At 42.1% G+C, this 15,526-nt stretch overlaps 1 protein-coding gene across 22 annotated transcripts in view; it reads left to right on the top strand.

Annotated features, from left to right (window-relative positions):
- The window catches only part of dtna (dystrobrevin, alpha), a 438,543-nt gene that overhangs the window by 266,668 nt on the left and 156,349 nt on the right, over positions 1–15,526 (top strand). For all 22 annotated transcript variants that reach the window (XM_069921569.1, XM_069921565.1, XM_069921564.1 and 19 more), the window contains 2 exons: positions 978–1,063; positions 10,791–10,945. In XM_069921569.1, coding sequence (XP_069777670.1) covers positions 978–1,063; positions 10,791–10,945 — 241 coding nt within the window. The remainder of the gene's footprint in view (positions 1–977; positions 1,064–10,790; positions 10,946–15,526) is intronic.

Here is a 15,526-nt window from a genome sequence, read left to right as displayed (position 1 = left end):
TGTAAACTATCTGTATCTAATGCAGACTAAATTTAAATGGCCCTCACTACTTTGAAGTTCATGTGTGGTTAGTGATAATTGGACTAACATTATAAATAGCAGGAAGCATAACTGAAACACATGATCTGTTTTTGGGATCTTGAAACAGCTTGACATTTTTTTAATATTGGGTTAAGGGCAGTGCTACTTCCCTAGACTAACCCAATATTACACGATCCCTTCAATATATTAAAAAAATTATGCATGATCTTATTAATTGGCAGAGCAGGAATGCAAGGTGAAATGGCCTATTCCTTCTTTCAGTTTATATTGAGTTTAGCTATCTGTCACTTCAATGGGAAAAGATTACAAAGATTGTACCCACAGATATAGGCTTGTAGAAAAAATGTATACAGGATAGGATTATTGCTGAACTGTTTTAACAACATGCTGGCAAAAAGCACTAAATGACCACCCGTTTTGTAAATATTTATAGATTTAATTTTTCTATTGCAATCCTTTTATGCAAATTATGTGATGTTGCCGAGCTTGAAGATGCAGATAAATACTCTTATCTCAGCCTCAAGGATACATTCCTCAGAAATTTTTAAACATAGTTTGATTAATCCATTATTCCTTACATTATCGAGTTTATTCTGGCATCATTTCTACTGTTAATTTTCACTGCAACCTATTCTGCCCACATTCTCATAAACTGCCCCCAAATAATGAAAATATTTTAAAAATTCTGATTTAGATTCCAAGTCAGAAGTTAGTGATTTTTTTTTTAATGATTTAAACCATAGATCAGTGATTTTCAAGTTAGCATGTATCCTAGGAATTTAAATAAAAGTTTTGATTTAAAATGTTCATATTATGGAAATCATTCATTTCTTTGTTTATAACTAATAATGACAATGTGGTTACATTTCTTTGCTAAAACAGATTACCATAGCTTCATGATTCTGACTAAAAGCAATTGTTGTGGGTTTTTTTAGAGAAGGCCATGGCAAAGTATCAGCTTTTGCTGTGAAAGTGGCATTAGCGACAATATGTGGAGGAAAGATTCTGGATAAATTGAGATGTAAGTACTTTGTGGAGAATGATTGCTCTAATATTTAATTTTTTACGATTAACAATAACTTTCATTGTAAGAAAGAAAGACCATTGCCTAGACCAATCTTCAGCAACCCTTAATATATCATAGAGTCTGTGCACAGAAACAGATGCTTCGGCCCAGTGAATCGATGCTAATCATCAAGAATTACTCTAATTCTATCCAAATGCATTTGATCCTCCCCACATTCCCCTCCACTCTCCCAAATTCTATCACTTATCTACGTATGAAGGGTAATTAAATTGGCTAATTAACCTACCAAATAAGATACTTTACAGAACATGGGAAAAAATCAGAGCATACAGACAAAACCTTGCACAGTCATTGGGGAAATGGACAAACTTCACTTTGAAAGCACTGGAGCTGTGAGGCAGCCACTCTGTTCTGCCCTTAAGGCTTCCAAATCAATCACATACTTTGAAGTGCAAGAATTGTTGGTATATTTTGTAAAATGCTGGCATATCATAGATGGGCATCTTAAGAAAAGAGCAATAATTGTCTTGGATTTGCATGATTGTCATTTAATATCTAATATAAATGTGCCTCTGTATTTCACATAATAGCCACGTGCTTCAATTCTTTTATATGTTTGACTGTTTAGAGAAAACTGCAGGTTAAAATCAGCTGTTTAATTGAGTGATGCCTAAAAGTGTGGAAAAATATGGAACACATGAATGTTGGTTCGCTTTAAGGCAGTACAGAATTCAGGAGTGCAGAAGACATTGGTTATTGGGGGAAACAGACCAGTGTGGCAGGTTTAATGTGCCTTGGGTTTAGGGTTAAGAGTAATCTTAAAGGCCAGTAATATTATTAGAAGGGGAATTTTCATTGATGATCAGGTTGAGGGATAATGGGTGATTTGGTGTTCCAGGATGATGGGAGGAGGAATTTAGTAGTTAGGGGAATCGGGAGGCAAAATGGTGAGGAAAGTGAAGATGAGCTGTCAGGAAAAAACTCTTTTCCTTAGCAGAGAGGATTTTAACTAGAGTCGTTAAGTTAACTGGTAGAAGGGTTAGAAGAGATCTGCGAAAATATTTTCTCTTTCAACAAGTGGCCACATGTCTTGAACACTTTGCCTGAAAACATAATATTTGAGGAGCTGTGCTATGGATTGAGTGTTGGGAGGCAGAATTATCAAATCCCTTCATTTTGGTTGGCATGGCTTCTCTGGGACAAACAACATCCTTCATGCTATAAACTTCAATGATTCTAAATGAAGATGTTCACATAAAACTTGTCAATATCACTAGACTGGTCATAAAATATTCCAAGGGCAGTGGACTGTCATTTAGTCACAGTTATGTTTTTTTTTAACCAGCTCTCGCTGTGTCATGTTTGCTAGCACATCTGTGTAAAGCAAAATTATTTGTTGCTTTCATCTGAATTTTCCTTTTGGGAGCTATAATTCATTTAGTAGGTGAATGGCTTGATTGCTGTGCCTGTTGCTTAATTGAAACCATAACAAAGGCCCATCAGCACTCATTTACAAAACGAGTCAATGCCTCACTGAAATTCAAAAAAAGAATGACATTGTTCTGTATGGACATCATCTTCAGCTGCCCTATGTGGTACCTTTCATATACATTGAATGCTGAGGAGAAATCTTTCTCTTCAGGTGCCATCAATATCACTCAGTTATTCCACTTGAGTTCAATGTTATTGGCACTCTGGACTGATCATTATTCAGTGTGCCCAACATCCATGATAACTGATTGCAATGTCAGAAAGGCTTGGATGCCAATAATATGCTCCAAATGTCTGATAAAAACATTCTTTACATTCTGAATTTAATGCTGGAGGATTTTGGAGTGCACATAATAGGCAGTTACCTCCTTCATTTATGATAATCCTGCCGTTTCGATGAGATCGCAAATGGCAATGAGGAAGCTTACAGAAGGGAGATAGATTAGCTTGTTGAATGGTGTAATTACAACAACCTTATGCTCAGCATCAGCAAAACCAAGGAGATAATTGTGAGCTTCAGGAGGAAGTCAGAGAGCTCAGTAATGGAGGGGGTCATGCACTTCAAATTCTTGTGTGTCAACATCTCCGAGGATCTGTCCTGGAGCCTCCATGTTGATGCAGTCACAAAGAAGGCTTGCCAGTGGCTATACTTCGTGAGGTGTCTGAGGATATTTGGTATGTCACCGACTTTTGTAAACTTCTACAGGGGTACCGTGGAAAGCATTCTGGCTGGTTGATTACTGCCTGGTATTGTGGCACCAACTCTCAGGGCAAGAATAAACTCCAGAGGGTTGTTAACTCAGCCTACGATACCACAGGCACCAGACTTCATTGAGGACATCTCCATAGGCAGTGTCTTAAAAAAAAGCAGCCTCTATTCTGAAAGAACTGCACCACCCAGGCCTTGCCCTCTTCCCTCTGCTACCATTGGGGAAAAAAGTACAGGAGCCTAAAAATGAGCACTCAACAGCACAAGGACATCTTCTTCCCCGCTGTCATCAGATTCCAGTATAATCAATGAAGCAAAGACACTGCCTTACTTTTTGTGCATTTTTTATACTAGTCACAAGATGGCTATTATATGAATGTTTCCATTATGACGCTGCCGCAAGATACCAAATTTCATGACAAATGTAATGGCCTTTGGGCTGGAATGACCACAATAGTCTTTCTCACCAGTGAAATCTCCCAGTCCCAAAAAGATACATCAACTTTCTCTTTTAGGTAGGATGAGCAAATTGCCATAATTTCCATCATATTAGATCATATTACAGGTGAATTCCCTGTAACTTTCTGTTCATACCTTTGATCCATTGTTGTTTGAGCTTCCTGGCATCATAACTATCCAGGTTCCCAGCCACCTCATCAGAGCATCTTTAACTCCCCCACCCCAAAGGATGATGCTTTGACTGGACTCGTGTGGTTCGTTCTCCCCACATTTTATTGTCTCTCATCCTTATAACTCTGCTCCTAACTGCGCTACCCAGTCACAGGACATATTGGCTCTTCCACATTTATATTGGTGGAGTTATTCACATAATAAGAACCATTCAATTCTGCCCAATGTCTTGGATCTGAGAGATTTTATGCATGTTTTTAAGCCGAAACTATTTCTCAGGTATTATCTTCATATTGATTGATTTTGTTGCTGTGATGCACTGTGGTGACGGTAAGCTGACACAAGATTTGAAGACTGAACAACAGGCTTTATTCTACTTAAAGTGTTTGCTGTAGTGAACTGTAACTCCGTGTGACTGACCTCATGGAGCCGGATGTGGCTTATATCCTGGCGGTTGATTGGCAGCCGACCGGGTGGGGCTTGGTCCATTCAGGTCAGCTGATTGACAGCCGGTCAGGTGTGGTCTGTCCTCCGGTGATCTTCCTGCAGGTGCACTGGTCGCCCCCTGCAGTAGGCTAGTGATGTATCACTGCACTCACCCTCTTCTTTGAAATTGTCCCAGGGAGGGTGGAGGTTACATCCAATATTCTGCAAGCCCCAAACATGTTTACAAATTTAGATGGTCTGGCAGCTGTTGGAGTCTCTACGACCATCACAGGGTTGGCTCCTGGTCAAGGGACGATGAGGGTAAGTAGGAGCTAGTTGGGGGGGCTGGGGCTGGAGTGGTTGGCATTGTGCTGTGCGGTGGGGTGGCCTGGGCGGCCAGAGTTGGAGCATATGTGAGGCATTGGATGGGTGGGGGGTGGGGTTGTCCCCCACAGTTTGAATGTGTCCGGGTTTCCCAGGGTAGGAAAGGCGCGGCAAGCCGATGTGGTCCTGAGTGTTCCACAGCAGTCTGGGGTAGGCGAGGTGTGTTGGGCCAGTATGGTCCTTGGGCGATGGAGGCTGTGGTGCTGCGGTGAGTGCTCACACTAGTGCCAGGTCCCTGGTTGAGACGGTGTTCTCCCTGCTGCTGGGGTACCTAACGTAGGCATCATTGTGGTTGGCGTGTAGGAGGAACACCTGCTTGACCAGGGGGTCAGCCTTGTGGGCCCACACATATCTATGCTTGCATTCTGCGCAGATCTGGCACACCATAGTTATGGGCCTGACATCCTGGATGGTGTAAGGGAGGTGTCGTGACTTGATTAAATCATATAGGCGAGTGACGCCCGGGTGGCAGAGGGAGTCGTGCTGGACCTGCAGCTGGTTGTCGGGAGTGACACGCACGTCCTGGAGAGGGCATCAGGGATGCCGTTAAACTTCCCCGGTCGGTACTGGATGTCATAGCTGTACGTTGCTAGCTCAACTCTCCAGCGCAAGATCTTATCGTTATAACCATAACCATATAACCATTTACGGAGCAGAAACAGGCCATGTTGGCCTTTCGAGTCCGCACCTGTTCACTAGAACAACTCCACTAGCTCAAACCTCCCGCTCACCGCCAATAACCCTCCAACCCCCTCACCTCCATGTACACATCCAACCTTCTCTTTAATGACAGAAGGGACCCTGACGCAACTATCTCATTCGGAAGATCATTCCATTCTGCCACCACTCGCTGAGTGAAAAATACACCTCTAATATTTCTCCTAAAATATTGTCCCCTTACCCTTAACTCATGGCCTCTTGTTCCAACCTCCCCTGCCCTCAGTGGAAAGAGTCTGTTTATGTCTAGTCTATCTATTCCTTTCATAATTTTAAATATCTCTATCAAGTCCCCTCTCAGTCGTCTATGTTCCAATGAAAAAAGTCCCAGTCTCCTTAATCTTTCCCTGTAATTCTTGATCTTGCCTTTGTGGGTGGTGCTAAACACGTATGCCTCTGCACGCTGGTCAGTGAAGAGGGTGAATCTCCTGCCAGCCAGGTAATGGCACCAGTGGTGGACCATTTCCACGATTGCCTGGGCCTCCTTTTCAATGTTGGAGTGCCCTAGCTTGGAACCATGGAGGGTTCTGGAGAAGAAGGCGACAGGGCATCCCTCCTGGTTAAGGGTAGCAGTGAAGGCCACATCGGAGAAATTGTTCTCCACCTGGAAGGGGAAGTCCTCATCCACAGCATGCATCGTGGCATCTGCGATGTCCTGCCTGATGCATGTGAAGGCTGCCTACGCTTCAGTTAGGAGGGGAAAGGTGGTGGCCTGGGCCAGTGGGCGGACCTTGTCCAAAAAGAGGGAAACCCACTGTGACTAGTACGAGAAAAGGCCAAGGCACCTGCGAAGGGCCTTGAGCGTGTGTGGGAGGGGTAGCTCCATTAATGGGTGCATCTGTTCTGGATCTGGGCCAATGACACCATGTGCCATGATGTACCCCAGGATGGTGAGGTGGGTGGTGATGAACACGCACTTCTCTTTATTGTACGTGCCATCTGGAGAAATCTCTCCAGGTTGGCATCGTGATCCTGCTGGTCATGGCCGCAGATGGTGACATTATCCAATAACGGGAAGGTCACCTTTAATTTGTGCCGGTCTACCATGCGATCCATCTCCCTCTATAAGATGTAGACCCCATTAGTGACCCAAAATGGAACTCGATGGAACTGGTAGAGGTGCCTGTCCGCCTCGAAGACAGTGTAGGGCTTGTCCCACAGGTGGATGGGGAGTTGGTGATAGGCCAACTTCAGGTAAATAATGGAGAAGATCCTGTAGCGGGCTATCTCATTGACCATGTCGGCTATCCTCAGTAAGGGGTAGGTGTCCAGCTGGGTGTATCGGTTGATGGTCTGACTGTAATCTGTGACCATCTTCAGCTTACTACGCCCTTTGACCACCAGGACTTGGACTCTCCATTGGCTGTTGCTGGGTTCTACGACACCTTTCACCAAAGCTGCTGCACCTCTGTCTTGATAAAGTCTCTACCTGCTGCGCAATAGTGCCTATGTCTGGTGGCTATCAACTCACAGTCTGCCATGAGGTGTGCAAAGAGGGCAGGAGGGGCAATGCGCAGCATGGAGAGGCTCTCAAGTGCAGACCTCAGACCACAGGTGTCCCTGATCAACTTTTTGGCTTCCTTTTCAGTCACCCCAGGTTCGGCCATGCACAGTCGGGCCATCTCATGCAAGTCTCCCATGTAGGACTTGGCTGTCTCTCCGAGCTGCTGGGCACGAATGCTTAGGAGGTGCCTGGCAATGACCACGTTCATTGGGGGTTCATAAATGGTTTCCAGGGTGTTCATTGCCTCCGGCTTCTCGGTGCAGTCTTTGAGAGCCTGGAAGGCTCAGGGACCTACCTTTGAGTGGAGCAGGATGAGCTTTTTCCTGTCAGAGTCTAGGACATTGGCTTGTGCCTCAATGATTGCTTCAACCGTTAGCCTCCAGATTTCGAAATGTACTTGCACTTCTGGGTGACGTGGGTCGACATTGAGGCTCCCGACACTTAGGAGCTTCTTCATAGCAGCTTAAATTTTAAGTAGATGCACTGTGGTGACAGTAAGCAGACACAAGATTCAAAGACTGAACAACAGGCTTTATTCTACTTCAAGTGTCTGCTGTAGTTAGCTGTAACTCCGTGTGACTGATCTCGAGGGGTCGGATGTGGCTTAAATCCCGGCGGGTGATTGACAGCCGACTGGGTGGGGTTTGGTCCATTCAGGTCTGCTGATTGACAGCAGGTTAGGTGTGGTCTGTCCTCCAGTGACCTTCCTTCAGGTACACAGGTTGACCCCTGCTGTAGGCTAGTGGTGTATCACCACAGTTGTATTGATGAGCAGTCAGGAATTTTTTGAAACACAAGTGTCCTAATTCTAATTTTACTAAACCAACCTTCCCATTTGCGGTTCAAAACATTTTAAAAACCATTCCAAGTAAATGTTGAAACTTTGATTTGCGACAAAGATACAACCTGTCGAAAGTTTTCAAATGACTTTAATCTAAGCAACTGACACTCTCTCTCCTGATGGAAATGAACAGATGATTTGAGAAAATAATGGTTTTGAAAACTTTTGTAGACATCGAGTTATGCAGCTCAGAAACAGGCTCTCCTGCTTAACTTATCCTTGCCAACCAAGATATCTACCATAACTGGTCCCATTTGCCTGCATTTGGCCCATATTCCTCTGAACCTTTCCTGTTCATGTATCTGTCCAAATGTCTTTTAAACATTATAATTGTCTCCACCTCTATCACTTCTTCTGGCAGCTCATTCTTTTTGAACTAATTGACCCTCAGGACACCATTAAATCTTTTCATGCTCACTTTAAACCCATGCCCTTCAGTTTTAGACTCCCTTATCCTGGGAAAAAGACCGAGATCATTTACCTTATCTGTACCCCTCATGATTTTATAAACCTCTGTCAGGTCATCCCTTAGCCTTTGACACTCCAGGGAAGAAGACCCATTCTCTCCCGATAAATCAAGCCCTCCAGTCCAAGTAACATCCTTGTGAAACTTTCTTATTGCTAGACAACCAGAACTGCACACAATACTCTGTGTGGTCTCGCCATCAACTTGTAACACAACACCCCATCTTTTGCTCTCAGTAACCTGACTGATGAAAGCAAGCATGCCAAATACCTTCGCTATTCTGTGTACATCATTTGTTTTCATCAGGAAGAAACTATGTAATCTTGCACAGTTTTAAAGTTCAAAGTTATTGTCAGAGATCATACATAATATCTCATACAACCCTGAGATTCTTTTTCCTGCAGGACAGGCAAATTTCTAGTGTAAACTATGTTCAAGAAAAAGATATATATAGAAAAGAGATAAGTGTAAACAAACTGCAGATGCAGGAAAAAATAAATTTTCTGTGATAAATAATGTGGAAAGTAAAAATCCTTATATGACCCTGAATCTGTTGTTTAGCAATATGATGGGGTAGCAACTCTTCCTGAACATGGTGGTATGAGTCTTGTGCCCCCGAGGCTTCTTTCCTGATGACAGCAGCAAGAGCAGCACATATACAGGTTAATGCATTTCCTTAATGATTGCTGCTGCTCTCCAACGGCAGCTTTCTATATAGATTTTCTTGACGGTGAGGAATGTTTTGCCTGGGCTGTATCCACTACCTTTTGCAGGGCTTTCTTCTCAGTTGTAATGGTGCCCTCATACAAGGCCGAGATGTGGAAGTTTGCCAAGTTTTTTGATATCATACCAGAAAACTCCGAGGAAGTTGAGGGACTGACATGCTTTCTTCACAATTACACCCATGAGTGGGGTTCAAGAACTATCCTTCACGATAGTGAGTCCCAGGAATTTAAATTTGCTCATCCTCTTCACTTCTGATGTTCCAGTGATCCCCTGGATCATAGAGCTCTGGTTTTCCCTTCCTAAAATCTGCAATCAGCTCCTTGGTTTTTGTGACGTTGAGTGCAAGGTTGTTGTTAGTGCATCATTCAACTAAGTTTTCAATCTCTCTTCTGTGTTTTGACTTAACACCCCTTCTTATACAGCCTGCTACTGTGATATAATCAGCAAATTTGTAAATGGTGTTGTTGTCATGCCAAGCCACATAGTAGAGGAGAGAGCTAACTACACAGCCTTGTGGTGCTCCAGTACATGGAGATTGTGGAGAAAACGTTCTTACCAATCCTCACTGATTGTGGTCTTGAGATGAGAAAATGCAAAATCCAATTACGTAGTTGGGTATTGAGGCCCTGGTCTTGGTATTTGTTGACCAGTTTTGAGGGGATGATGGTGTTGAATGCCAAATTGTAGTCTATAAAGAGCATCCTGATGTATGCATTTTTGCTATCCAGGTGTTTGTGTAGAGCCAGTAAGATGGCATCTGCCAATAACCTGTTGCTTTGGTAAGAAAATTAGAATGGATCCAAGTTCACTCAGACAGAAGCTAATATGCTTCAAAACCAGCCTCTCAAAACACTTCATCATTGTGGATATGAATGTCACTGGTAGATAATCATTTAGGCAGTTTACCACACTCTTTTTGGGCACAGGTATGACTGAGGCCTGTATGAAAAAGGTGGTACCATGCTCTGCTGGCATGAGATGTTAAAGACATCCTTTATTATTATCATTTTATTAAACAAGAATATCTGCAAATTCTAGGGTTGAGGACAATACTAAAAGGTGCTGGAGAAACTCAGCAGGTAAGGCGACATCCATATGAAGTAAAAGGCAATCAGCTTTGAGTGCCTTTTACTGGGCACTTTCAAGCAAGGAAAAATCACCCATCTGTAAAGGCAAATGTTCTTCACCCTTACACCTAAAGACTTACCTTTCTGAATTCACAGTGGCTAGCTCTGAGGTGCTGAATCCAACTCTTCTCGGGAAAGGATAATCAGCGGAGCACAGCGCTCTGCCGCCTGACTTGAATGTACAGCCATAGCAAACGGCTGTTCAGGGGCTGGCTGATGAAGCTGTCCGGGCCACTTCGGACTTCAGGGCCAATCTCTATGGCTCAAATCATGGCAGAGCAATGGTCGTCTTCCCTACCCATAATCCCCCATGCTGCTGGAACTGTTCTGGGAAACACAGAGAATGGCCTTCTTCCTCTGGACGCTGTGTGACCTGCTGAGTTTCTTGAACACCTTTGTGTATTGCAGTTTTATCTTGTGTTGGGTTTTGAAAATTTATAGGTTTGTATTTCCTCGTTGTAGTAGGTGTCATCAGTTTATTGTCAACCCCTTCACTCCTGCCTTTTGCAACCCTTTTCTTTAAGATAGTGCAGCTTGGACTTTCAAACAATCCCTCCCAATCTATGTCCAGCCCTCATGATCTTCACTTTTCTTTTCAATTAGGTGATTAAAGTGTATAGTCAATTTAGCAATCTGTTCTTTTATTTTGCATGCTTCCAAAATCTTTAATGGTGTTCATTTTTCTCACAATATTTTTCAGATATTTTCTCCCAAATATCAGACTCCAATGGGGTCATGATAAATGCAAAGTTTGATCAATTTCTACGAGAGGTGCTGAAGTTGCCAACATCTGTGTTCGAAGGCCCCTCCTTTGGATACACAGAGCAAGCATCAAGATCATGCTTTTCCCAGCAGGTGAAAAACCATTAAAATTACGTAGTCTCATCATTTACAGCTGAACTTGGTATTCTATAAAGCAAAAAATTAGAAGAACACACTTACCATGGTATTCTATCATATACATGTTCTTGGTGAAGAATATTTGGTTTGTATGATCAACTGAAGTACATGGATTATAGTTTCCTTTTTGAAAATCGGATTACATTTGAAATTCTGCCAATTTGTTGTTCACATGTACTTGTGTCTAAAATTACTGCCTATGTCAGTAACCCTGAATAAGTATGGAAAAGTGAGAGAAACTGTTAGCATCCCTCCATTACAGTCATTTTCGTGTCCTCCCAACAGCTGGTTTTAATCTTGCTGACTACTTTAATACTGGACACCCCACTGAAGATGCAAAAGCCTTAATTTAGTTTCTTTAATATGAGTATATGAACTGATGCAAGAATACTTGTTTCTCTTTTAAAATCTCAAATTGATTGCTAATTTGGATTTTTAAAGCTGCTTAAGAGTTTTGATAATTTTGAGGTTTTTTTAAAATCTTTTGGAATCTTATGCCACTGTTGAACAAAAAGATTTTATTTAAAATTGTAAATACTTTTATCTGTTTCTAAATGTATCACGAAAATGGTAGATTACTCAAAAGCTGTTTGTAAAAGATGGACAAGGGGTGAGAGTTTTAATTGTAGAGTTGATGGAACAGAAATATCAAGTTTGTATAATGCTTTATTGAAACTAATTTAGTCAGTTTCAACATCATGTTCTCTATTGATATCTTATAGTTTTCATCATCCCAGTGCAGCCCGCGCAACCTAAGCAACAATTTTTTAAGGGGGCATTTCACAAAACAAGCAACACCCTTTCAGTTATGGGAAATGTGACTGAAGGAATGGTAGGACAGGCTGGAAAAGAAGGAGGAGTGTTATTTGTGTACATGTCGTTTAGATTTGCCAGGTGCTGCTGGAAGTTTCCAGGGAGGTCTCCATAGGGATGAGTTCAGACAATGAATGCTTTCGATTTGGGAAAGAAAGCCTATAATACAGGCAGGTGACCATGCTCACTCTGTAAACTGAAGAAAAAGTAGGTGAAATCTTCTCATCTTCAGCATGGAATTTAATGCAGTTGCCAGCAGCAATCTGTAAGATGTGGCAGAGAACAGGAGCAGCCTATAAAGAAGCTGCGATTTCCACGGGCAACACAGTTAAGGCACGTGGTCTTTCATTTGAGGTCACAGAAAGTCAAGATCTCCATGAGGTCAAAGAATACAGTTTGAATGATGATTCCTCGAAAAGCTTAGTTTCGTAGGAAACAAGATTGGTAAAGCTTGGTTGAACTGTAAGGAAATATGAACTGTTATTTTTTTTCAGAACAGGGGTTGAAAATCCCTCTGCTGATGAATTTGTATGTGGTAGAATTAAGGAACTGTATAGGACAGAAATGAGGATTTCAGCTTATCATATTCATGCTGACCTATTTGTAATAATAGAGTGCTAGTGATCCTCCTGACCCCTAGTGGGAGACAGAGACTCATTTGTTTCAGCTTTGGTTGGATTCAAAATGGATGTCTCCACACAGTCTTGTGTGCTTTAGCTAATAAAGGATAGTTGTTTTAAAGGAACCAGTTTCTTTATTACAATAAAAGAAACATCATATAGTACCAGGAGTGTGCATAGTAACCAGGAGTGGAAGATACACCAGGAATGTGCAGAGTGTGTACCAATCATTATCAGCAGAGATTTGGAAAGTGTAAAAACTCTTGACTCTGTAAATTGGACTGGAAATGTGAACCATAAGTGGATGTTGTTTAATCAAAGATTCATGCTCTACCTGTAAGCCATCAGACTCTATAGCAAACCTGATGCATGGAAGATTGCACTGCTTCTGTGGCGGGACCTCAAGCACTAGAAGTTTTCAATACATTTGTTTTTGCTGACGCAGAAGACAAGAGCAAGTTTAACAAGATCATTGAGATGTTTCATGAACACTGTTATCCAATTGCCAAAAATAATGTCTGTATCCTATATCTTCAGTCTTGATTACAGTACATATTTACCTGATTCAACCACCTCTTTAGACAACTCGTTTTAGATATCAACCACTCTGTCAAAAAAATCCCTTTAAAACTCCTTGTAACATAATCTCCCATTTTTATAATCAATGCGTCAAACTCTGAAGGCAAATAGCCATATGCTTTCTTGCTCACCCCATCTACCTTTGTTGCTATTTTAAGGGAAATATGGACTTGAGCCCCATGGTCCTTCTCATATTACTATTTACTATATATCTCCTACACTTATTTGACTTGCCAACATACATGAACTTGCACTTGACCATCTGCCAGGTTCCAGCTGATCTATGTCATGTGGTAATGTTGCCTGCAAAATATGTGCAATAGAAAATGACAATCTGGGGGCACCAAGACACCTAGAATTGACTACAATATTGCTTTACTCCATCTTCAATTGATTTTTGTTTTATTTGAATTTGTGTGAAAAGATTTTTAGCCTGTTTTTCTCCACCTGCAGGCTGTATTTGTTTGCCCACACCCCACCCCCATTACCAGCAATATCCTATGCGATCATATCACAAAATGTAGACAGGTCCTTGTTATTTTATCACTTCAATGTTCATTCCACCAGCTCCCAGAATTTTCCCAGGAGCTGAAACACTCCAAATATTCCCAGTTATTTCAGATAACTCTTCTAATAGATACTTTGAAAATTTTAAAAAAAATGGATCCAACATGCAAAACTCAACAGAAACAATCAGTGCAAGGAGCTTCTCATCCTTGAAATTACATTTTCTTTCTCCTCAGATTTCATTATCTCGAATATCAACACATTCTGAATGATTTTTTTATGAAGCCCAACCCTATTTAATTTAACCCTGCCTGGAACTTGTGGCTCAGAACACTGCCACATGAAGTTGGATTGATGTTTGTTGTCAGCCTGTAACACTAAGTATGCAATATAGAGAAGCTTTACATTGTACTCTTGAAGTTTCCACCAACATCAAATGTTGGACAGCAAAAGAAGGAAAGAACATGACAACAAAAGAACAAGCAAAGAGAAAAAGTAACTATGGTTGAGAGTAGGACAAACCAGAGGGAACTTGTGGTGAGCCACTTCTTCAGAACCAAGATTTAAGATTCAATTTATTGTTATCGTAATAAATAGATTGGAACTAACATCTCCTCCACAATTTACATCAGTACCAGACCACCACAGGGTTGTATTCTTAGCCCCCTGTGTGGCTCAGTATGACAATAACACCTTCTACAAATTTGCTGACAATACCATGGTAGTGGGTTGTATAAAAGAAGGGGATGAGTCTGCATGCAGCATGGAGATTGAAAACTTGGCTGAATGGTGCAACAACGACCTTGCACTCAATGTCACCAAAACTAAGAAGCTGATCATTGATTTCAAGAAAGGAAAGCAAAAGGTATACAATCCAATGATCATTGGGGGATCAGAGGTGGAGAGGGTGAGCACATTTAGATTCTTGGGAGTCACTATCTTGGATGATCTTACCTGGATTCAATACACCAATGGCATTATGAAGAAAACACAACAATGCCTTTACTTCCTCAGGAGTTTGGCATAGCATCAGAAACACTGGAAAATTTCTACAGATGTGTGGAGGAAAGTGTGCTGACTGGCTGCATCACAGTTTGGTATGGGAACACCAATACCCCTGAGCGCAAAGCCCTCCAAAAGGTAGTGGACACAGCCAGGCACCAAGGAGTGGCATCCGCAGGCATTGCCCACCCCCTGCAAGTGAGGTGCTGTGCCTCCCATACGCTCGCGGTCATTGCTTACTGTCAGACCTTCTCCCGCCCGTGTCACTACATGCATCAAGCGTCACGCATAATGCACGCTAGTGACTCTTCCAGCAATAAAAGCAGTGCTTTCGTCCATTACCTTGGAGGGACGGAGAACCCATAACGTTTATTGCCAGTTAGTTACAAGCATCCACCTGCACACACCCCCCCCCCCCCCCCACACTGAGCGAGTTTATGAACATTGTACTGTGTCCACCCCAATCACACTAATGCTCTAACACTCATTCGGGTGCCAACCCTGGACACAGCCCAGGACATTACAGGCAAAATCCTCCCCACTACTGAGTACATTTACAGGGAGCGCTGCCATCGGAGAGCTGCAGCAGTCATCAAAGACTCTCACCACCCAGTGCATACTATATTTGCGCTGCTGCCATTTGGAAAGAGATATAGATGGCACAAGACTCACACCACCAGGTTCAGGAATAACTGCTACCCCCCCCCCCACCATCAGACTTCTCAACAACAAACTCAATCAGGGAATAATTTAAGGACTCTTACTTGTGTACTTTATTTATTTTCTTTGCTCTTCCTGTATTGCACAGTCAGTTTGTTTACATTCATTATCTGTTTACAGTTCTTTTGATTGTTCACATGTTCACACTGTGTGCAGTTAATTTTTGCACTACCAATTAGTGATAGTTCTGCCACACCCACAGAGTTTTAGGTGATGTCATGATTGTACTTTGACAATAAATCTGAAATCTGAAATCAATGTCGTATTACATGAAATTCCTTTTTTCTTGCTGCAA

Source organism: Narcine bancroftii, chromosome 2 (genome assembly GCF_036971445.1).
Source record: "Narcine bancroftii isolate sNarBan1 chromosome 2, sNarBan1.hap1, whole genome shotgun sequence".
In the NCBI taxonomy this organism is placed as follows: domain Eukaryota; kingdom Metazoa; phylum Chordata; class Chondrichthyes; order Torpediniformes; family Narcinidae; genus Narcine; species Narcine bancroftii.
This window is presented reverse-complemented; position numbering and strand designations above follow the sequence as displayed.